The 25,967-nt window shown below is 42.9% G+C and overlaps 1 protein-coding gene across 1 annotated transcript in view; it reads left to right on the top strand.

Moving 5' to 3' along the window:
- Positions 1-24,083, top strand: part of LOC148779151 (uncharacterized) — a 37,600-nt gene extending 13,517 nt beyond the window's left edge. Inside the window, exons 4-5 of the mRNA XM_088856601.1 lie at positions 23,325-23,618; positions 23,775-24,083. Of these exons, the coding sequence (XP_088712727.1) occupies positions 23,325-23,618; positions 23,775-24,083 (603 nt within the window). The remainder of the gene's footprint in view (positions 1-23,324; positions 23,619-23,774) is intronic.
- The last annotated feature ends 1,884 nt before the right edge of the window (positions 24,084-25,967 follow it).

The raw sequence follows: 25,967 nt of genomic DNA, 5'->3' as shown, positions 1-25,967 counted from the left end.
GTTCATAGAGCCCTATCTAATCATTTTTACAGGATTCGGGGAAGTCTCCTCTCTTTAGGTTTATGGAAGGCTTCAGGCCATAGCTCCTATGTGAAGAGGGAACAAGTTTGGTTGGGTCTTAGTGGAATTCCTTTGATGTAGGGAAGGCCTTTTCAGGCCCTATAGATTGCCATTCTTTTGGCAGTCAATTTTCCCCGGTGCTATCTTTGGTTTTCCTTCTTGCTTTTCATAAACCTTTTGGCCAAGCGTGGTGCTTAATCCTTGTGCGCCACCTCTTTAGTCACAAGATGTATCCTTTACTTTTCCGGTTAGCAGTGGCGAAGCGGAGTAGGTCCCGTTTCGACCCTCTTCTTATAGATCTGATGGCCATCGTCGTTGTGGAACTAGAGGGGGACCTCACCCTCCCGGAGGATATAGTTGCAGTGTTGCTGGCGGTGGAGAGTGAATCTTTGCAACTGGTTACCGTTCTTGAAAACAAGCCTTTGGAGATTGAAATTCCGCCTTATACTGAAGCCCAGCCACCCCTTCCAGTTACGGTGGATGATACACATAGGTGGAACAGATGACGAAAGTTATGGGGATAAAAGATGTTCCCATTGCTTTGCTGATGGATGAAATTAGGAAGAGGAGGAAAACTAAGGCTGCAATAGCAAGCAAAGAGGTGTGTCTTACAGCGGTGGCTGTCAGTGGTGGTAAGGCTAAGGATCATGCTACATTGGCTAGTGATAATCTTCCTGTGCCAAACGTTGTTAATGGTAAGACTAAGGAAACCAACCCGATGGCTAAAGTTTTGAAGACTAGCAAAGAGAAGAAGGTTTTTCATTATGGTGTGCGCTCTTCAGCGAGGTTAGAGGCATCTGGCGTACATAAAGGTGGCTCCGGGCTGCTGTTCTTAGGTTTCGTGATCCTATGGTGGTGAATGTGAATTCGTAATCTTTGTCGTCCTCATTTGATGAAGAGTCTATTGACCCTGTGATGTTTAATGATGCAATGTTTGATGATGCATCCTTCGGTGGCGGTCCATCTGGACCAGGTTCTTCTTCCTATACTTTTTTCTTTTAATGAATATTTCGTCATGGAATGTGAAGGGCTTGGGTAGCCACAAGACAAAAAGGGATGTTTTGTTTTATGTTTTTAAGTTTAAACCTGCTATTGTGGCCTTGCAGGAGACCAAACTTCCTAGCCCTACTTTGCTGGGGGTGAGGGAAGTTTGGTCAGGGGGCAGTTTGTTTTGTTGGAATAGATGCTATAGGTAGTTCTGGGGGGATTTGGGTCCTTTGGGATCCAACCATTTTGTCTAATTTTGAAACTATGATTGGAGACAATTTCATTGTTTTGGGTTTCATGGGTCCTAATTTGGGGTTCTCATATGGATTTATGAATGTTTATGGATCTACTACTTTTTCTTTGAAGGAGGGTTTTAGTTATGATATGCTTGCTGTTATTCACTCTGTGACTTATCCTATTATAATTGGGGGGGATTTCAATCTCATTAGGTGGCCTGATGAATGTTTGTCAGGCCATCCAATAGACTCATCTATGAGAAAGTTCAATTGGTTCATTGAAAGTATTGCCTTTTTGGACCTACCTACTATTGGCTCCAAGTTCACTTGGTCTAATAATAGTGCCTGCAACCTTGTTATGTCAAAATTGGGCAGATTTCTTGTGGCTGCAGAATGGTTAGAGGCTTTCCCACTTACTTCGGTTAAATCCCTAGCGAGACTCTCCTCTGACCATAAGCCCATCTTGCTTGGTACGGGACGTCTCAGTGGGGGTCCTAGACCATTCAAATTGGAAGTGGAAGTGGGTTGTTTGGAAGACAAACTGGCGGTTGATATTATTACAAGGACTTGGCTGAATCCAGTGGTGTAGGTCAGATGGACTTCCAGGTTCATAAAAAAGTATTGAGTGTTAAGCACAAGTTGCTAGAATGGAAGAAGGAGCATAAATTTGATGTCAAGGCTAAGATTGAGAGGGTGTTGCCTAAAGTTGAAGGTTTAGATGTCTAGAATCAAAATAATGGAGTCCTTACTGAGGCTTTGGTTATTACGCGTTGTCTGAAACTGAAGGAGTTGGAGGATTTGCGAAGATCTGAAGAAGTCTATTAGAAACAGAGATTGAGAAATAAATGGTTTAAGGAAGGAGACCTCAATAGTAAGTTTTTTCATGCTATTGTGAGCTCTCGGAAATGGCAAAATGATATCTCAGGCTTAAGTATCACTGGCATAGATCTCGATAATGATGAGGAGACAGGTTTGGGAGTGGTTAATCATTTTAAAAATACCTTTTCTAGGGAGGTATTTTTAAAACCCAGATTTACAAATGTCCCCTTCAAGGTGCTGAACAGTGAACAAACTTTGTTACTGAAGAGAAGTATATCCTTAGAAGAATTTAAAAAGGCGGTCTTTGCGTTGGGTGGTGATAAGGTGCCTGATCCTGACGGGTTCCCAATGGTGTTATTCCATAAGTTTTGGCACATTATGAAGGATGATCTGCAAGCCTTGGTCAGGGAATTCTTTATCACAAGGTCTATCTTTAAAGGCATTAATTCCACCTTTGTGGCTTTAATTCCTAAAAAGTCTTTGATTTACGAGCTATCTGATATTAGACCTATTAGTTTGCTTACTAGTGTCTGTAAGATGATAGCCAAAGTTCTAGCGGAGCGCCTTGAAGAGGTTCTACCTCTCATCATCTCTACTTCGCAGTCAGCTTTTATTAAGGATCGTCAAATTATAAGTAGTGTACTGGTAGCACAAGAATGTATTCATTCTCAAGTTACTAGACATGGAGAAGGTATATGATCGAGTGGAGTGGGTGGTGATGCTAGAAATATTGAAAATGATGGGGTTTGGTACGAGGTGGAGAAGTTGGATCTGTGGTTGCCTTTCATCAGCACATTTCTTAGTGTTGTTCAAAGGGACTCCTACTGGTTTCTTTAAGGCCTCCAGAGGACTACGACAAGGTGATCCACTCTCTCCTTTTCTGTATATCATTTATGCAGAATGTTTTAGTTTAATGCTGAGTAGGGTTGAGAGAAGTGGATCCTTTGCAGGTTTCAAAATAGCTAATCCTGATATTACTATATCTCATCTTCAATATTGTAATCTCCACTCTATCTACTATAAGATATTTTCTTATATTTTATGGATTGTATTTCCCTATAATTTTGGCTTTCTTTATGGCTATATCTATCCATGTCTATCTTCCTCCCTATCTCACTGTCCTTTTTTAAATATATAAAACTCCTAAAAAACGTTCTCTCTCACTCCCTAAAGAAGGGGAATGAAGATGGAAGGCAATCTATCTCCTTGATTTTCTCTCTATCTATCTCTCAATTTCCTCTCTACGTATTCTCTCTCTTAATCAATATCCTCTCTAAGTCTCTCTCTTCCTTTAAATACATCTCTCTCTCTCTCTACCCCAAAGATGGGGATTATGACCTACATAATAGGTCAACTATTTTATAACCTCTACCATTAGGGTCCCTTCGTATTCTTGCGATATGTGTTCACCCTTTAATTCTGATTAAAAAATGTAGTATAGATATAGCTCATGCAATGACTGTTATAATTTATTTTTGATGTACTTGTATCCCCGAGATACATAAAGAGAGAGCCAGTAACAACCTGGTCCTGCCAATACCCCAAGACATCTCCAGACCATGGGAACACTACAAAATAAGCCTAAAACTGGGAAACCTCTAAAACATTGCTAGAACGGCTTCAAAATGTATGAAAAGGGTAGTTTGGGATGCCTGAAGGATGCTCACAAAGTTTTGTCGTATCGTGAAGTCATAACTTGCGGTCTGGGTGTCGGGTCGTTGCAAATATGGGTCCGTTGCGACCGTATTGTGAAGGGCGGTATAATTTTTACACACAAGTGGAGGTCGGTTGGTGTGAATTTTGAGGTTGAAAAAGGAAATTTTTCGGTCGCCGAAATCCCATTTTATGTTATTTCCCAAATTTGAAATGTGCTCAAACGGAAACCAAATCGGACGAAATTTAGTGCAAAATGATCGTGGCAATGTGCTCTTTAATTCGTGATAAAAAAAATAAGGACTCGAAACATCGTAAATCGCACCGTATTGGTGGTCAAAGTCTATGGACTTGGCCGGATTTTTGATCCTTCATGAAAAGTCTGTTTCAAGAGGATCAAAGGGCATCAAGAATTGATTGCCCGAATTATTTTGTCGCTCAAAATATCTAAGGGGTATTTTGGTCATTATGTCCAGAAATGAGATTTTATTTTAATTCATTTAAAGTATAATTTCCACAATTTGGCTGAGTTTTGAGCAATCCACCCTTGTTTTGTGATTGCTATATATAAGGAACTCAAGTCATTTGTAAATCTAAGTTGCGAAGCATAATAAAAATTGGGTTCTTGCTCCTTCAAGTCATTAATTAGGCATGGCTTCCAACTTCAAAGGTGAGGAAAGAGAAAATTTTTGGTAGAGAGATAAACTACCCCAAGCCTATTCTTTCTCTTCTCCCTCTTGCCTCTGTTCTCTCTTTCTCTCTCTACCCCATTTTCCCCAACCACTGTGTTTCCCCACCTTCTCTCTTTGTTTCCCTTCCCTACCCTCTCTCACACGCAAGTCTCCTCTCCTATTTCCTCTCTCTCTTACATGTAATGCCTATACCTCAATTCTACCTTATCCGCTCATAGAATTACACTCTTCCTCTCCATCTTCTCATATCTCACAACTCTTCCATCGGTCCCTAGATTCACACTTCTAACTGCCCCTATCTTACAACACTTCTTATCCACCTTTAACCCTTTTCTCTCCATCCGCACCCTTATAGCCTAACTTCCTATGCCCCTTTTATCTCCCCTTTTTTACAGACACGTATGCTCAGAGCGACACTTGAGCGTGGACCCGGCTTCCCCCTCACGTCTCCCTTTCCTTTGCCCCATTTTTATCTACACGCATACCCAGGGCTGTAGTAACCCGCAGCCCGAGTCAACTTCACTGCTTTTCCCGATTTCCACTTCACCTTATTGCGTCCCCGTGTCAACTTCACTGCATTTCCCCATTCCCTCTTCCCTTTATCGCATCGTACGCCCAAGGCTGCAGGAACCCACAGCCCCGTCAACTTCACCGCGTTTCCCATTCCCTCTTTCCCTTATTGCGTCGTGCGACCTGGGCCGCAACAACCCGCGACCCTGGATTTCCTCTATCATCTTGCTCTTCTTCCATATCCTCTCATAATCCAGATTTCTTCTATCGTCTTTCTTCTCTTCCCTATCCTCTCATAACCCAGAGCCGTGAGGGCGGCTGCAGCAAACCTTCCACGCAACTCTTTTCTCCCTTTTCTCTCTCCTACACGTATATAACTCTTTTTCTCCCCAAATCTTACCTCCTCTCTCTCCCCACCACGCCACTCTTCTCTCATCTTTTCTTTCTCAAACTCTCTCTCTCTAACACTTACCTCCCTCTCTCCCAAATCTCATCTCTCTCCCACGCCATTATTTTCTCTCCCTCCTGTTCAATCTCTCCCCTCATTATCCCATATACCACTGTTTCTCTCAACTCTCTCAACCATCCCTATCAACTCTCCCAATCGTGTTTATGTCTTTCAACTCTCCTAACAAATCGTCTTTATCTATTTCAACTCTCCCAATCCCTTGAACCTCTCTCTTCAGTCCGTCAGATATTTCTCTCTCCTCTCCTTCACTTACCTCTCTCTTCTCTCCTCACTTATTTCTCTCTCCTCTCCCTCATGTCAATTTTCTCTCTTTCTTTTTCTCTCAAATCTCTCTCTTAGATGTAAGCTCATACACTCACATACATCTTACACTCTTACACTCTCACTCACACACTCACATCACTCACTCACACACTCTCACTCACACTCACATTACACACTCTCACTCACACTCACATTACACACTCTCACTCATACACTCAAATCACACACTCTCACAATCACACATACTCACACACTCTTACAATCACACATACTCACACACTCTCACAATAACACATACTAACACACACACACTCTCACTCACACACTCACACTACACTCTTACTCACACACTCATAGTCACACACACTCACCCACACACTCACATCACATACTTTTCTCTCTTACACGTCCCACTCACACTCACGTTACATGCTCTTTCTCTCTACCACACACTCCTATCTCCACTCTCTTACACACCCCTTTTACACACTTCCACCCGCACTTCACTCATCCGAACCTACATTGTCTTGAACACACCACTATTTATCCTCAACCCCTCAGGCCCTTAGTTTAGGCCCCCAATCAACTATATTACCAATAGGAGGAAAAAAAAAGTATATCCTGAAGGCCATTTTTTAGTGTGTTTTCTCCACTCGAGCCCATTTCAAGTTGGGGCACCCAAAGCAGCATCCTTCTCGACGTAACTAGGTCCGAGCATGTCATGAGGTTGGAACCTAAGACAACTAAATTTGAGCTCAAGGCAACTCATGAGCACGAAGAAGTTATGGGCATGCGGAAAAGAGTATTGTGGCCCCCGCTAAAGAAGCCATTATATGCTCCCTTAAGCAAAGTATCTTTTGGATGACGCAAGTTTTGAACCAAGAAGAGACAGGTTTCACTACCATGTTGCAAGAAAATGACCCACCATCTCCACCCACAGTCTTCATCGACATCCCGGTGTAGAAACGAAAAGCAATCCACGAAAACTAGAAAGAAGAAATAAATACAAAAGAAACTGACAACCAACCACAATGCAATGATATACGTGGTTTGGCAACGTGCCTACGCCCACGGGAGATGAGAACTTCTTTACTGCCAATGGAGAATAGGGATACAAAAAGCTCTCTTCCTCACGCCTCGCTGATTACATAGCAACCTGTGTTTTGCCCTTAACCTTAGATAAATCCCCAATCACAACAATATATATCGAGTTTCAGATAGATGATACAAAATACTGAAATACCTTGCTACGGATATATTAAGTCTCAGATACATCGAGTCCTATGTACAGATATATATTAAGCCCTTCGGCCGTTTAGGGTTTTGACTGCCCTCCGGAGTCGTCTTTTTTACTCCACCTTGGCAAATCTATTTCCTCAAAATACAAGACATCATTCCTCAACACCCGGTTGCCCAGATCGAAATCAAAGATCAATATCATTAAACTTCTTCAAAGGGCCGAGAGCCTCATTGCCAAGATAAACCTCATGAACAAGGAAGAGGCTCTGCCACCGTTTGTCCTCTCTACTCGTTTACCTGGATTCATCCTAGAATCTTGGAGATCGGATGAATCCGATTCTTCTTTGGCCAATTCAGGAGATGCGACTTCTATTACCTTCATCTACCCAATCACTCCATCCTCTGATGAGAGTTCGTCACTCTCATTTGAGGAAAATCACCCCTTAACAATGGGTGGGATGAGGTGCATTCCCTATACTGGTACTCTCACTAAAGTGGCTTCCCCGTGCCACGAAGGTGCCATGATTCCCTATGAGGCCGATTGGATGCCTTATCCATGCCTCAAAAGCTTCATATGTCCTTTTGATGATGCGACTTCACCATCTTATGAGAATTTCATAGTCTCTTTCGATGACAACGATATTCATGCCTTAAAAAGTGAAATAGGCTCAAGGGAAGGCCTAGTGTCCATCGTCAACGAGGTTGTTAAAGTAGTAGATGAACTCATGATCGAAAGCCTCATCGAACAAGAGGCATTTGGTGAGAAAATTCTGTTGGAGTGTACCACCTCAAATGAAGAAGTTTTCAAGGCAATCAGCCCCAAAGCCTCTATTATCCCTTCACTCTCCAGTGATGAGCAACTCAACCCTTCAAGGGATGAAGAACCTTCAAGCATGACCATTGTCACTGCCATGGTGATAAATGACATATCAGAATTACATGGAGATGAGATTGCGAAACTTAAGGCCACGTTAAGGCAATTGCAAGTAGAGATGAAGACAAAAGATGAAATGATAGAAACCATGCGCCAAGAGATGTTGGTGTCCAATAAGGTTGAGCATATTCACTCGGCACACCAAACCCTCTTTACCACCTCCCCATTGAAATGATGCCATCAAAAGAAGAGTTGTTTCCACTCATACCTCCCTCACTCTCAGTCCCTTCTTCATCAGCCCAAGTTGTGGATAAGGAACTAGTGAAAGGCATGGTAGCTGAAGCATTGAAGGAATACAATATACCAATGATTGAAGGGTTGAATCATTATCAAAAACCTTACTTGGCTCATGTTGACCAAACTCCATTCCCATAAAACTACCAAAGGTTTGATTTTCCCAAGTATGATGGCACTGGCTCATCACAACATCGTGTAGCTTACTTCGTTAAATACCGTAAACAATGAGCATCTCTTGCTCCGACAATTTATGGGGACCATTACAGGAGCCGCATTCAAGTGGTACTCTTTATTACCACTAGGTTCAATTTCATAATGGGAACAAATGGAGATAGAGTTCCTCAAGCGCTTCTATGACATAGAAAGGAATGTGCAACTTCATGAACTTCTTGATGCAAGGAAAAGGCCATATGAATTAGTGATCAAGTACATCAGAAGGTCGTGCAACCTGGCTATAAACTTGGCCACTCCAGTAAGCGAGCTTCAAGAAATGGAATAATGTGTGGAAAGAATGCATCGTGAATTGTCAATGCATGTCAACACAGCATGTCCCTTTACATTTGCCAAAATGATTGACAAAGCAGTGCGAATGGAAGACTTGCTTAAACATCATGGAAAAATGGAAGAACCCTTCACAGTGGTTGGCAGTGACCATGCCAAATACCATGCACTTCTCGTGGCAAAACTGGCACAAGGGTTATTTCTTTGATGAAGGCATGGTCCCCGAGTTCCTTGAAACTCTCATATCCGAGGGAATGATCGAGCTACCCGTGCTAAAGAGGCTTGAGGAAGTCAAAAGGGATGACAACCATAATTACTGCGAATATCATAGAATGCTTGGTCATATGACTGAAGATTGTCATGTTAGTAAAGACATCAGCAATAACTTCATAGACAATGGGCAATTGAACTTGGGGATAGATTCCATGCAAGATGAATCATAAGCACACACAACGATCCTAACTGCATGACCTTAAACTACACGGTAACGGTCCAAGTCGCATGACCTTAAACCTGTGTGGCACTGGTGAGAGCTACATGACTCTAAACTACTAGCACACGTCCTAACTGCATGATGTTGAACTGCATCGCACAACAGTCCAAGCTATACGACCCTAAATTACTAACACACATTCTGACCACATGACGTTAAACTGCTTTGCAAAATGGTCCTAACTGCATGACCTTAATTGCACGATAACGGTCCTAACCGCACGACGTTAAACTACACGGTAACCATCTTAACCACACGACCTTAAACTGCACATTAATGGTCCAAGCTATACGACTATAAAACTATAGCACATGTCCTGACCGCATGATGTTAAACTGCTTCGCACAACTATCCAAGCTGCACGACCTTAAACCTGTGTGGTAATGGTCCAAGTTATATGACCTTAAAGTATAGAACACGTTCTAGCTGCACGACATTAAACTGCATTGCACAACGGTCCAAGCTGCATGACCTTAAACCTGCATGGCATTGGTCCGAGCTACATGACCTTAAACTACTAGCACATGTCTTGGCTGCATGACGTTAAACTGCATTGCACAATGGTACTAACGACACGACCTTAAACTTCACGATAACGGTCCAAACCGCAAGACCTTAAACTGCATGGTAATGGTCCTAACCGTATGACCTTAAACTGCACGGTAATGGTCCAAGCTATACAACCCTAAAACTATAGCATACATCCTAGCCGCATGACGTTAAACTGCTTCGCACAACGGTCAAAACCACATGACCTTAAACCTGAGTGGCAATGGTCCAAGTTATATGACTTTAAACTATAGCACACATCCTGGTCGCATGACGTTAAACTGCATCGCACAACGGTCCAAGTCGCTGACCTTAAACCTGTGTAGCATTGGTCCGAGCTACATGACCCTAAATTATTAGCACATGTCCTGACCTCATGATGTTAAACTGCATCGCACAACGGTCCAAGAAGCTTGACCTTAAACCTGTGTGGCATTGGTCCGAGCTGCATGACCCTAAACTACTAGCACACGTCCTGGCTATATGAAGTTAAACTGCATTACGCAACGATCCAAGTCACATGACCTTAAACCAACGTGGAACTGGTCCGAGCTACATTGCCCTAAACTATTAGCACACGTCCTGACCGCATGACGTTAAACTACATCGTACAAAGGTCCAAGCTATACGACCCTAAAACTATAGCATAGATCCTGGCCGCATGAAGTTAAACTGCATCGCACAACGATCCAAGCTATACAACCCTAAATTACTAACACAAGTTCTGGCCGCTTGACGTTAAACTGTTTCGCTCAACGGTCCAAGTTGTACGACCTTAAACTGTAGCACATGTCCTAGCCGCATGACGTTAAACTGCTTCGCATAGGGGTCCAAGCTCTATGACCTTAAACTATAGCACAAGTCCTAACTGCATGACGTTAAACTGCTTCACACAGTGGTCCAAGTTATATGGCCCTAAACTGTAGCACACGTCCTAATTGCATGACATTAAACTGCTTCGCACAACGATCCATGCTATATGACCCTAAACTGTAGAACACGTCCTTGTCGCACGACGTTAAACCGCATCGCATCATGGTACAGGTTATATGACCTTAATCTATAGCACACGTCCTGAACGCACGACGTTAAATTGCATAATATATGGTCTTGAAGGCACGACCCTAAACTTGCCTCTATTAGGACTTGGTGGATGACCTTAAAATACACCAATTTGACGGTCACAACGACATGACCTTAAACATGCCTCTCCACGGTCACAGTGGCATGACCATAAACATGCCTCTCCACGGTCACAGCGGCATGACCTTAAAATTGCCTCCTTCAAAAAAAAGAAAAAATAAAAGATGGACATGTCGAAAACCCGCAAGGGCGTCATGGGTAAAAGAATAAAAAGAAAAGAAGAGAAATGACAAGAAAAAGAGAAAGAAAAATGTTGGACATGGTATGCACCCAAAAAGCCACCATGGGCAAAATATGTCAAAAAAAAAGAGAAAAGACAACCATAGTGAAAACTAGCAAGTGCATTATGAGAAAAAGTGTCAAAATAAAGGGAGTGTGGTGAAAACCCTTCGGGGAACTCATTCTTGAAATAAGGACGTGTTGATCCTATTCTACAGGTCATCAAAAATAAAAGTGTCATGGTCGAATGCCCCTATAGCATGACGTTAAACTGTGCAACATACAGTCTGTTTGCATGACTATAAACTGCTTCCCATTCCTACATATCTCCATGGGGTGGCTCAGGATACCTTGCTACATATAGCCCCTATCATGTCCCTCTTCATAACATCCCCATTGAAAGAGCACCATCACTTCAAGGTGCTCTCCCCAATTGAGGTATACCATAGTTTCGACTGTGTGGCTTCGAAGCATGCAATCACCTCTCCATAATGTCATATCCCCAAGAGCGTTATCACTCCAAAGTGCATTCTCCCCAAGTGAGGTGTACTATCTGACTATGTGTCCTTAAAGCATGCAATCTCCTCTTTGTGCGAAGTAGCAATATCCCCAATTGAGGCGTACCACAGTTCTGATTGTGTGACTGCAACTCATGCCACCGACTCTTCATAAGCACCCCCTAGTAGAGGAGCACCATTACTCCAACATCCCCAGTAGAAGAGCATTGTCATTCCAAATTCAACACCACAAAATACTTTCCCTAAAAGAGGCGTACCACAATTTCGACTGTGTGACTACAGACCGTGTCATTGCCTCTTCATAAACCTTTAAAGCATGTAACTGCCCCTTTACACAAAGCAATATCCTCAAATGAGGCGTACCACAGTCTCAACTATGAGAATCAAAACCAAATTTTCACCTCTTCATAAACGACCCTAACAGAGGAGCATCATTGCTTCAAAACCCGTAATTTCCAGTGCTACTCCCAATGGAGGCATACCATGGTTCCCAGTTGCGTGACCTCAACGCATGCAATCGCCTACTCATAAAACCATATCCTCAGAGGAAGAGCCATATGACTCAAACTGAGCACCATTGGGTGCACTCCCCAATTGAGGTGAACCACAGTTCCAACTGTGTGACTTCAAAGCATGCAATTGCTTCTTCATAAAGACATATCCCTAGTGGAAAAGCACTATCATCTCTAGCTCAACATCGCAGAAGTAATAGCCCCAATGAGGCATATCACAATCTTGACTAGGGGACTTTGGACCACACTGCCGTTTCTTCGAGATGAAACGATAACATCCCCAATAGAGGCGTACCAAAATCCCATTTGTGTGACTTTGTCCTATCTATTTCACACATCACCACATTCATGAGCACTTTCTCCCCACCAACCACTTCATCTCTCATGACTCTTCTGCTCTCCATTTTCTCAGTTGAGGCACACCACTCATGGCTCTCTTGAGCCTCCATCATTCATGTTTTGAGGTAAATCACGAGACTATTACCCTAGTTTCGAACTATGTGTCACCTCAAATGCCACACAAGCCCATTTTTCCATAAACCATTCTTCACACTATTGAGAAACTTGTAGTTTTCCATTGGACCCTGCACTTTATGGCTCCCCATGATCCCACTTCATGTCATGTGTGCCCCTACCTTAACAGTCCAACATGAGTGAGAACTTTAAAAGCACCCCTATTTGGTCTAAACAAGGTGAGGACCTTAAACTTTCCCTCAATAGTCCAACACGGGTGAGGACTTTAAAGGAACCCCTATTTGGTCTAAATAGGGTGAGGACCTTAGACTTTTCCTCAATGAGGCGATCACCTCTACTTGAATGCTCTCATTCAACCGCGGGTTGATCCATCCACAACCACCATGACACTACCTGTCTCATGTGAACTCACCACCTACCGTGCGAGTAAACCCTCATCTCCCTCTCGCTCTCATCAAAGGCTCCAGGAACATGCCTAGGCGCAGCTCTGTCAACCTCCTTTATCCCCCTTTCAACTTTGCACAAAAGCTAAGGCCCGCACGTCACCATGCCCCGTCAAACACCCCCCTTTCTTGTACTCTTCATATGAATGCTCAGGCCCGCGTGTCACCGCGGCCACGTTAACTTCTAGCATCTCCTTCTCTCTCATTTCATTAAAGAGCTTAGGCCCGTGCGTCACCACAGCCCCATCCCCTTCTCTCTCGCTTCACTAAGAAAAACCTCAGGCTTGCACGTCACTGCTGCCCCGTTTCCTTCTCTCTCGCTTCACTAAATAATTCTAGGCCTGCGCATCACCGCGGTCTCGTCAAGTCTTTTGTCCCCTTTTCTCTCAAGTCGCAAAGACAAGCTCGGGCATGCACAAACACGCAGCCTCATCAAACAAAAATGTTTCCCCCCTCTTTCAACAACACACTGCAAGCTCCCTGGGCATACATCAACGTGAGACCCTAACAAAATGTTTCTTCTCTCTCTCGAACTCATCATGCAGTTTCTTGAGCACACACATACGTGCAGCCTCGTTCAAGCATTTTCCATCCCTCTCTTATTGATTAAACGTTCTAGGTACACATTTAAACCTGAACTCCTCCCTCCTGAGTCCATTGTTATTTCTACTCTTACACATGGATTCATTCACAGAGCCACACAATCTCTCGGCTTAGCCATGAGCTCAGTGCACACACTTGTCCACAATAACACCTAATAGAAAAATGAGCTATGCTCCTTGTTTTACCTACACACACTAACCTCTCAGTGTGTAACCTCGAGCTATGTGAAGCCCAGAACCTTGAGCTCAGTAACCCTCTAACCCCAAACCATAAACCTGCTAATCCAGTATAACCATGGATTTAGTCTAATAAAATTCAATGGACTCTAAGGATGTTTTTTGTCTTTAATGATTCAAATACCCAGCGGAGTTATATCCTTGATACACTTGATCCCCATTGGGAACACATCAGGAATAAATAAACACCATTAGAAATACACAAGTCTACAACTGGGGGGATGAACTTAGTAAAGCCATGGGAATCCTAAATAACCCCATTCACCAACCCTGATCTCATCATAGAACATCCTAACAACCCTTGTTCACTTGGGCTTCAATTTAAGAGCTCCATTATTCCCATGGAGCTATACCAAACATATCCTGCTCATTCGAATTTTCATGAAACCCCATGAGTAATATCATGCGTAGAGCACCATAAGAACCCTTGATGACATACCATCCCCAGTGGTCCATCAACTCCTAAAAGGATTATCACCTTCACTGACCAATCACCCTGGATGACTCACCATCCCCAGTGGACTACTGCCACCGGAGGACCATAGACAGTGACGGTCTATCTCCCCCAGTGGAATGTTATGCCTAATGGACCAACATCCCCATTGAGTCACCACTTTAATTGGTCTATCTGGTCCATCCACCTCAATAAATCAACATCCCAAGTAGACTGGCATCCCTAGTGGGTCACTACTGCCAAAAAACCATCACACCAATGGTCCACTACTCCATTGAGTTGTAATCCCCTGGTGGTGAGTCGCCACACTAAGTAGATTGCTACCCCCAGTGGTGCAAGCATACATTACCCCAGGGAATGTTTTCATGTATCAGAACCCACTGGTCCATCTAAAACCCCTAGCACCCAGCAAGTGTGAACCATTGGTCACCTTGCAAAAACCCAGTGCATCATCAGTGATGTCTACTTCCTCAATAAAATCCTCACCTATGGTATTTGTTACCTTGGTGAGTCTTACGCAGATATGATCCCTCTGTCTTATGCATTGTCAAGGAGGAGGATTTCTCTAAAAAAGAAAGGAAGCCAGGCATGATAAGCATCCGATGGGGATCATCATGAGTAAAAATGAGAACTTTAGGTGGACATAGCCACAAAGCTATGGGTAAAATCACCAAAAAAATAAAAAAACTGGGCATAGTGAAAACACACAAGGGCGCATGAGTAAAAATGACAGGCGAGCATGGCCTTGAAGCCATGAGTAAGAGTGCTCTGAAAACAAGAAAATCGAGCATGGTGAAAACCCGAAAGAGTGTCATGAATAAAAATGGAAATCAAAGGTGGACATGACCGCGAAGTCATAGGTAAAAGACCCTCAATAAATAGAAGAAGTTGGTGAAAACCATTTTTTATGGCGTCACTTCTATCCAGTTCAGGTGAAAACCTGAAAGGCGCTTAGACTAATAAACATGTTGATGCATCTTTTGAGTGAAGATGACCTTAACCCATTATAGCGCAAAATTGGAAGGTACTAGGTGAAAGTAAGACCAAACCTTCTAAAAAATAAGTTCTAGCGGCACTGGGATAAAGTACACCAAGGGCCCCCAGTTGTTGCAAAGAAAGCTGCTGATGTGGGAGAAAGCCCTTAAACAAGGCACACACCTGAGTGGGACGAGGTTGAGGTGCATGATTTGTCCAAGGCGTTGCCAATGTATGGGTGTGCCTTGCTCGGGCTGACCTGTGGACCCTCGATGCGTTGTGCCTAGTCACACACCTCGGTGCTCACCACCCATACCGCGTGGGTGTGCCCAGCTCGTGCAACCTGTAGGCACTCACAACGTCGTGCCTAGACGCACAATGCGTTGCCCACTAGACATACTGCATGGGTGTGCCTTGCTCGGCTACCCGTAGGCCCTCGCGACGTTGTGTGCCTAGGTGCACAACACAGAGCCCTCAAACCATACTGCGTGGGTTTGCCTTGCTCGGGCTACACGTAGGCCCTTGCAGTGCCGAGTGCCTAGGTGCACACCACGAAGCCCTCAACCCATAGAGCGTGGGTGTGCCTTGCTTGAGCTACCCAACAACCCTCGTGGCGCCCTGTGGCTAGACGCACATCTTAGTTCCCACCACCCCTCCTGCGTGGGTGTGCCCAGCTTGTGCAACCTGTAGGCCTTTGCGGCACTATGTGCCTAAGCGCACACCACGGAGCCGTCAACCCATACTTCGTGGGTGTGCCTTGCTCCAGCATCCCACCGGCCATCTAGGTCCCCTGCCTTCAATCGTACGTGTGGTGATGCACCCAAGCACGCAATGTCATGCATGAAGATGGCATGGGTTGTTCTTAGGGTAAATCTATGCTAGTATGACCCCATTAGGTGTCACTCTGAAGTTTCAGGTGTTTTAAGTCATCATATATAGTTGGGATAGGTGGGCACTAGAGATAGTTGAGGGGGATGGGTGGCCCCTCATGTTTCGTTTGTTGGACCCTTCATAACCGCTCACCGGGTCTCATGGCCATGCATCACCCCACCCCGTGTCCCATCATTGGTCCATTCGTGGGTGTGCCCAGCTCGTGCAACCTATAGGCACTCGCGACGCAGTGCCTAGGCACACACCTCGATGTCGTGGGTATGCCTAGCTGGGCTACACGTGGGCCCCCACGATGCCATGTGCCTAAGCGCACAACACGAAGCCCTCAACCCATACTGCATGGGTGTGCCTTGCTCCAGCAACCCATAGGCCCTCGTTGCGCCCAGTGCTTGGGCGCACACCACAGAGCCCAAAACCCATACTGCATGGGTAACCCTTGCTCGGGCTACTCGTAGGCCCTCTCGACACCGTGTACATAGACGCATACCACGGAGCCCTCAACTCACTCAGAGCCAAAACGAAGTTCTTGTGACACTGGGATAAAGTTCACCAAGGGCCCTCAGTTGTTGCAAATAAAGCTCCTGATGTGGGAGAAAGCCCTTAAGCAAGGCACTCACTTAGAGCCAAAGAAGATCAGAAGGTACTGTGTGAAATCCAGACCACCCCTTCCCCTCCAATTAGATTGGGAGCAAAGCCCATCAAGGGCACCCCATTAGCTGGTCCATTGGGAGGTGTTGTTGAGACGGAACGGTAAGCCCTTCCACAAGGCACCCTATCAGCACACTCCCTCAGAAAATGGATTTTAAGTGACATTGGGAAGCCTTAAGCAAGGCCCCCAATCGCTAGAATCCACTTCAGTTGCCTCTCAAAGAAGAAGCTTGGCATGGTCTCATCCTCAAGGATCGTACTGATGGCAGTGATCGAAAAGAAAAATATTATTGAGAGGAAATAAAAGCGCCTTAGTAATGATTTGAAAGATGAACTTCGACGAAAATTTTTTGTTCCGAATGCTATACTTCTTGCTTATCTTGAAGAGCAGCATTTGGTGGGAAATGCTCCTCAAGTTGTTATACGTCACTTTGACATACTTGTATCCCAGAGACGCATAAGGAGAGAGCCAGTAACAACCTGATATTGTACGTTATTTATTACTTACTTGTATTCCCAAATCGTATAAGGAGAGAGCCGGTAATAAACTGGTCCTGCCGGTACCCAAGACACTATTAAACCATAGAAACACTGCAAAATAAGCTTAAGACTGGGAAACCTTGAAAAAAAATGTGTTAAAATGGCTTTGAAGGCATAAAAAGGGTAATTTGGGATAGTCAAAGGACACCCACAAGGTTTTGTCACATGCTGATAAGCTTGATACCATTAGGACGAAATTCAGTTCTCAAGACCAGTTCCAATCATGCAAAAAATAGACCTTATAGCTACTAACCTATGATAGGGCCTTTAAAACAATACCAGACTAATGTTATTACACTCTGAACATAAAAAACCAGACCTCCTAGAAATGTTCTGGCCCAAATTACCACAAAAGGGTAGGCCTTACACTATTGCGGTGCGACCTCACCAAACTAGTTTCCAATCTTGGGAGTATTTTTAAATTTCAAGATGATCTTCAAGAGTCCACAGGTCACTCGTTTGGAATTGGAACAAGCTAAAAAATCTGACATAAGCTAGATCTCGACGACCCGATCATTTTGACATATAGCATGGATCATGACATGGCTCAGAACCAAAGATTTTTCTAGAGAGAAGATGAGCCTGAAACCATGAAAATCAGAGCTTTGAAAGAAAGAAATCTTGAGCTTTGTGAATCGATAACTTAAGATCAGTACATTAGATCATCTCAAAATTAGGCATGATGTGACCGTGTCACGAAGGGCTACAAACTGGTATAAATTTTACAATCAATTGAAGATTGGATAACACAAACTCCAAGGTTGAAATGGCAATGTTTTTTGGTAACCGGAATCCCTTTTTTCGGTGACCTCCTGAATTCAGAAATACTTCAAGCAAGAACCAAATCATAGAAAACTTGGTGCAAAGCGACTGTGATCGTCTCCTCTTTAATTTGCAATCAAAATGAAGACTTGGAGCACCATGAATCTCATTGTATTGATGGTCAAAGATCACAATCTAGCGATTTTTACTTTCAAGAAAAGTCTGTCTCAAGACGATCAAAAGACATCAAAATGTTCAGAATCAAGCAAACATCAAGTCTATGATGATGGATCATCCGTATCGTTGCCACAAGTACCCGAAAAAGTTTCCAAAATCTAGAAATGGCAAGGGGCCCCTCAGAGAGGGATGGTTTCGTCATTAGGAGAAAAGGTTTAAGGGCCATTTTGGTCATTATTCCTAATTTCGGGATTTTATTGCAATTTATTTTAATCATAACTAGGCTAAGTTTTGAGCATCCACCCTATTTGGCATGACCTCTATATAAACAAGCTTAGGTCAATTGTAAAAGGGCTGGATTATTCATTAATAAAATTGACGCATTAGCATGACTTTGCTTCTGATTCTTGGATCCAGTGGAGAGGAGAGAGAAACATTTTAGAGAGAGAGAAGCTACCCTTAGCTTCAGCACCCTAGCCTACCCCATGGTCAACAATTGTGACCCATCGCGGAACTGCAATCTCGTCATTCTCTCTTTCCACACTTCTTTCTTTGCCGCCTTATGCGATAATTTAGAACTGCAGTCTTGTCTTTCTCTATACGTCTCTCTCTCCCTTCATGTGATAAGTTTCAGAGCAACAGCCCCTACGACCCTATCTCTCTGCTCACATCTCTCTCTCTTTTGCCTTACGCGGGAACTAGGAACCGCAACAGCCCTGCAGTCTCGTCTTTTTTTTCTACGCTTCTCTCTCTCTCTTCATGTGATAAGCTTTGGAGCCACAACACCTGTGACCTGGTCTCTCTCTCAGCTCATTTCTTCTTACATCACGATATTCATCGCATGTTCAATTTGACATCTTCCAGAAAAGCCTCAAGAGTCTTAATGCTTGGATCGTCAACCTCCATAGTGTCCACACAATAGGGGTACCTCTGTCATCTTTTCCCCTTTATCCTTCCTTTGCCAGCCAATCCTTGTTTGAGTGAAGCAACATAGAGGGGTATTTTCGAGTATCCATTGCAAATCTTGGAGTAAACAAAGAGACGATACGACACATTAGAGTTTGAGGAGAGTTCATATCCAAGCCACTCTGGCAAACAGCTAGAGGGCTTCGTGATTGTTCTAAGAAGGTGCAAACCCGGTTGCATCCACGAATCCACAAACGACGAGGTAAGTGCCTAAAACACGTATTCATCGAAAATCACTCTTGTTGTTGATTACTATCCGCATAAAGAGAAGCGCACGCGTATGTCCTAAAATGCATTCCACGCACGCACCCCTTGCGGTTGTTTGAGAGAGGGTTTTCTCTAAACAAGAAAACCAGGCCCCGACCACCTGGTCCTACTGGTACCCAAGACACCGCCAAATCATGAGAACACTGCAAAATAAGCCTAAAACTAGGAAACCTCTAAAACAATACTGGAACGGCTTCAAAACACATGGAAAAGGGTAGTTTGGTATTCCTGAAGGACGTTCACAAATTTTCATCGCATTCCGATAAGTTTTGATATGATCAAGATGAAACTCGGTTCTCAAATTTAGTTCCTATAATGCTGAAAAGTGACTTTATAACTACAACCCCATTTTCGAGGCTTGAAAACAATACCAGACCACCACCATTAAATCTGTATCATCGAAAAACCCCTAGGGAACAAATTTGGGCTCAATCGGACCTTTCAGGACCATTCTGGGCCCAAATCACCGTAAAAATGTAAGTTTTACACTATTGCAGTTCAACCGCGGTGAACCAGTTTCCATTTATGGAAACTGTGTTTTCACCTCTCGGGATGATTTTCAAATACTCATAACTCATTCGTTTTGAGTCGAAATATCCTCAATTTTGGATACGAGCATGCATCATGATATAGCCCAAGACGAGATAATTTCTAGAGAGACGAACAGCCCAAAACCTTGAAAATCAGAATTTCAAAAGTAGATATCCCATACTTCGTGAAGTCATAACTTCCAATCCGGGTATCAGATCGTCGCAAATATGGGTATGTTGCGACCATATTGCAAATGGCTACAGTTTGGTATAATTTTTACGCACAATTGGAGGTCGGATAGTTTGAATTTTGAGGTTCAAAAATGCAAATTTTTTTTGGTTGCCGGACTCCCATTTTTCGGCGATTTCCCAAATTTGGAATGTGCTCAAACGGAAACCAAATCGGACAAAATTTAGTACAAAATAATTGGGACAATGTGCTCTTTAATTCATGATCAAAATGAGGATTCAAAATATCGTGAATCGTACTGAATCCTTGGTTGAAGTTTATGGACTTGGTCGAATTTTTGGTCCTTCATGAAAAGTTAGTTTCAAGACAATCAAAGGGCATCAAAATGTTTGTGATAGATCAACATCGATTCTACAACGATTGATCGCTCAAATTATCACCGCACACATCCGAAAAAGCTCTAGAAGTCTAAACATGGCAAGAGGCCCCTCATGGAGGGATGGTTTTATCATTTGCTCAAAAGATCTAAGGGGTATTTTGATCTTTATGTCCAAAAATGAGATTTTATTTTAATTCATTTAAATTGTAATTTTCAATTTAGCTTAGTTTTGAGCAATCCACCCTTATTTTGTTGTTTCTTTGTATAAGGAACTTCAGTCATTTGTAAACCTAAGTTGGGAAGCATAATAAAAATTGGGTTCTTGCCCCTTTAAGTCTTTCAATAGACATGACTTCTAACTTCAAATGTGAGGAGAGAGAAAATTTTTGGTAGAAAGAGAAATTACCCCTTACACCCCAAGCCCATTCTCTCTCCTCTCCCTCTTCCCTATCTTCTTTCTTTCTCTTTAACCCATTTTCCCTACACGCAAAACTTAGGGCCTCCCCAACCAGCAGCCCCATCTCCTTACCTTCTCTCTGTGCTTCTCTTCCCTACCCTCTCTTACATGCAATTCTCCTCTCCTATTTTCTCTCTCTCTTCCCTTATCAGCTCCTAGAATTACTCTCTTCCTCTTCATCGGCTCGTATCTCACAACTCTCCCATCTGTCGCGAGATTCACTCTTCTAATCGCCCAAACTCCCTATCCGTCCTTATCCCCTTTTCTCTCCATCTGTGCCCTTATCCCCTAACTCCCTTTGCCTTTTCTTATCTCCTCGTTTTCATGCACACATACGCATAGGCCTGCACTAGAGTGTGGCTTCAGGTTCCCCCTCACATCATCCTTTCTGTTGCCCTTTTTTTATCTCACATTTTCTCACACACGCATGCCCAAAGGCCTTAGCAACCCGCAGCCCCGTCAACTTCACTGCACTTCCTCACTCTTCCGTTTATTGTGTCGTATGCCCAAGGCGCAACAACTAGCGGCCCCATGAACTTCACCACGTTTCTGCATTCCCTCTTTCCCCTTATTGCATCATGCGCCATGGGCCGCAACAACCTGCGGCCCCTACTTTCTTCTATCGGCTTGCTTCTCTTCGTCATCCTCTCATAACCCATAGCCGCGCTTGATGGCGGCTCCAGCAAACCTCCCACTCAACTATTTTCTCCCCCTTTCTCTCTCAAAATCTCTCTCTCTCTTACACATATATATCTCTTCTCTCCCCAAATCTTATCCCCTCTCTCTCCCCTCCACACCACTTTTCTCTCCTATTTTCTCTCTCAAACTCTCTCTCTCTCTTACACGTACCTCCCTCTCTCCCAAATCTCTCCCACGCCATTATTTTTTGTCCCTCCTATCTTGTTCAATCTCACCCCTCATTATCCCACGTACCCCTCTTTCTCTCAACTCTCTCAACCGTCTTTATCAATTCTCCCAATTGTCTTTATCTCTTTCAAATCTCCTAACAAATCGTCTTTATCTAGTTCAACACTTCCAATCCTATCCCATTCAATCTCACCCTCATTATCCCATGTACCCCTCTTTCTCTCAACTCTCTCAACCGTCTTTATCAATTCTCCCAATTGTCTTTATCTCTTTCAAATCTCCTAACAAATTATCTTTATCTAGTTCATCCCTCCCAATCCTATCTTGTTCAACCTCACCCCTCATTATCCCACGTACCCCTCTTTCTCTCAGCTCTCTCAACTGTCTTTATCAATTCTCCCAATTGTCTTTATCTCTTTCAAATTTCGTAACAAATCGTCTTTATCTAGTTTAACCGTCCCAATCCCTTGAACCTCTCTCTCCTCTCCCTGACGTATTCCCTCTCCTCTCTTTACATACCTCTCTCTCCTCTCCCTCATGTATTTCTCTCTCCTCTCCCTCAAGTTAATTGTCTCTCTATCTTTCTCTCTCAAATATCTCTCTCTCTTACACGTAAGCTCATACACTCACACACTCACATCATACACTCTTACACTCTCACTCACATACCCATATCACCCACACATTCTAACTCACACTCACATTACACACTCTCACTCACACACTCTCACAATCACACATACTCACACTCTCACAATCACACATACTCACATTCACACATACACTCACACACTCTCATTCACACATTCACACTCACTCTCTCTCTCACATACTCTCACTCACTAATGTCGCCATACCCCTTCGTGACTGGGCCAGAGAAGGGTCGCAGAACTCAAGAGGGAATGAAAGGGCCATGACATAATAAGTAGAAATTATTAGGGTTATTTATTAAGATTATTTTAATTATTCTTTATTTAGGGAGTGCACAGTGATAATTAGCAAGACGACTTTAGAGTTTATATTGTGTTTGTCTTATATTTGGGTTAGTTTAAGGGATATAATTAGGATAAGGGTAAATTTAGAAAAGAGTTTATCTTTATCAACAATAACCAACTTGGGAGGTCTTTTTTGGGTAAAACATGAGAGGGAAAACATGGCTATCTAGAAGCCCGTGGATATGAGAGAGAGAAAATAGGGATAGGTGTAGAGAGTAGGTTTTTATTAGTTACCTTATTTTAGTCTATTTAAAGGGACATCTCCTTTCATTATAAATAAGTCTATGAATTGAATAAAAATTGGTCTCTTGAAAGAGATTGTTTTGGGGGTGGATTCTCTTGCAGACCGTTGAGAGAGGGTATTTTTTCGTAACCTTCCTTCTTTTTATTGTCAATTTTCTGGTTTTATTCTCTCCCTGCATCAATTGGTATCAGAGCCAGGTTCCGATGGCTTCACAAGAGACACCCCTCGATGGATTAAAAGTATTGACTGGATTAGTTCAAGCGCTAGCAGAGAGAGTAGACCAATTCATGCTTGTAGCTGCAATAGTCGATGAGCTTGCGCAAAGGTTCGCTCAGCTTCAGAATGGAAGGAATCTGGAGATTGGCGTTGGAACTCAAGGCAACAAAGATGAAATAGGTATGCATCTTGTTCCTATGCGCCTAATGACTGAAGTACTTCGTCCTTTTATTGGTAAATTTGTTGTGGTTTATTTTGATGATATCTTGGTTTTTAACGCTAACCCACATGACTATCTTAACCACTTGGAACAAGTTTTTTATGTGCTAATGAAGGAATCACTTATTGTGAATTTGAAAAAATGCTCATTTATGACAAACAATGTTGTCTTTCTAGGGTATGTTGTTTCATCTGAGGAAATTAAGGTGGATCAAGAAAAAGTGAAAGCCATAGCTGAGTGGTCGGTGCCAAAGTCACTCGCTGAGGTGCGTTCTTTTCATGGCCTATCGACCTTTTATCATCGATTTATCAGCAATTTCAACACTCTAATAGCATCAGTGACTGATTGTATGAGGGTTAAAAAGTTTTCATGGAATCCCGCTGTTGAAAAGAGCTTCACTCTAATTAAACAAAAGATGATACAAGCATCAGTACTTGCCTTACCAGATTTTTTTAAGGTGTTTGAGATTGAAACTAATGCATCAAATGTTGGCATAGGGGCAATTCTAAGCTAAGAGGGATGACCAGTGGCCTTCTTTAGTGAGAAATTGAATGATGCATGTAAGAAGTATTTGGTTTATGACCTCGAGGTTTACGCTACTGGAGGCACAACCTGATTCATAGAGAGTTTGTTCTATACTCAGATCGTGAAGTACTCCGGGATTTGAGTTCCCAAAAAAAGTTGAATGCACGACATATTCCTTCAAGAATACACCTTCCTATTAAAGCAGAAGGCTGGAACCCAAAATAAGGCAGCTGATGCTTTAAGTAGAAGGGTAGTGTTGCTTCGAACTTTGTCTATAGAAGTGTTGGGGTTTGAAGTGATAAAAGATCAATATAAAGTTGATCTAATTTTCAGCAAGGTCCTTGAAAGGTGTGTTGATGGGCGAGACCCTATGGGTGAGTATCTCGTGTATGATGGTTGTTTAATTAAAAGTGTGCGGTTATGTATACCTGATTGCTCCCTAAGGGAAAAGATAATCATGGAGCTTCATGGTGCGGGCTTGGGTGGACACTTTGAGAATGACAAAACTATGGCTATGGTTGGAGAAAAATATTTTTGGCCACATATGCGACGAGATGTTGATCGATTTGTGATCGATGTCGAACTTGCCAAGTGTCTAAAGGTCACACACAAAATACAGGTCTTTATACTCCTCTTCCTATTTCAGATGCCCTATGGGTTGATATTTTTATAGATTTTGTACTTGGACTTCCACGTACTACACTAGGTATGGACTCTATTTTTTTTTTTTTTTGATCGATTTTCCAAAATGACACATTTCATTCCATGTAGAAGAACTATGAAAGCTACACATATCGCGAATCTCTTTTTCAAAGTTATTGTAAGGCTACATGGTGTTCCTAAGTCTATTACATCTGATCAGGACACAAAAATTTTAAGTCATTTTTTGCGCAGTTTATGGAAGCGCATGGGAGCCAAACGTCAATTTTCTAGTGCCTATCATCCTCAAACAGATGGGCAGACCGAAGTAGTGAATAGAAGTCTTGGTAACCTCTTGAGGAGTATTGGTGGTGATAACATATCTTAGTGGGACCTTGCTTTGCCTCATGCTGAGTTTGCTTACAACAGTTCAATAAATCGATCTACAGGAAAATCACCATTTGAGATTGTTAATGGCAGACGCCTAATCATATGTTGGACCTAGTGCTATAATCCATGCCAGGCAAGATAAGTGATGGTGCCAATACTTTTGTTGAGCATATTCGAGATTTGCAAACCCAAATCAAGAAGAAAATTGAGGAGAGCAATGCAAAGTATCAAAAAGCCTCAAATGACCATAGAAAAGAGAAGATTTTCAAGGAGAGTGACTTAGTAATGGTGTATTTGCGAAAGGAAAGGTTTTCGTTGGGAACCTATAATAAACTCCAGTCCAAGAAAGTGGGTCCTTGCCGCATCTTGAAACAATATGAGAAAAATACATATAAGGTAGAATTAACAAAGGCATTGGATATCTCCCCAATATTTAATATTGCTGACTTATTTGAGTTCCATGGAGACCCTCTAGAAGTCGCAGAAGATGTAATTGATATGATAAAGAAATTACCAAGGAAGAAAGATGATGAAATTGAGCAAGTTTTGAAGACTGAAGCTTTCAAACTCTAAAAGGTTCCTATCGCCAATTTCTAATCAAATGGAAGGGCAGGCCATACTCTGATAGCACGTGGATTTTTGAGCCAGAGTTCAAAAGAGTGGATCCAGACTTATATCGCATATATACTGAAGCCAACTCGTCGAAGTCGAGTTCCTTTCAACTGGGGAGGAATGATGCAGTCATGCCCCTTCGTGACTGGGCCAAAGAAGGATCGTAGAACCCAACAGGGAAATAAAGGGCAATGACGTAATAAGGAAAAATTATTAGGGTTATTTATTATGA

The sequence above is a fragment of the Amborella trichopoda genome, chromosome 13 (genome assembly GCF_054954075.1).
Source record: "Amborella trichopoda isolate Santa Cruz 75 chromosome 13, AtrichopodaSantaCruz75HAP2 v2.0, whole genome shotgun sequence".
Classification (NCBI taxonomy): Eukaryota; Viridiplantae; Streptophyta; class Magnoliopsida; order Amborellales; family Amborellaceae; genus Amborella; species Amborella trichopoda.
This window is presented reverse-complemented; position numbering and strand designations above follow the sequence as displayed.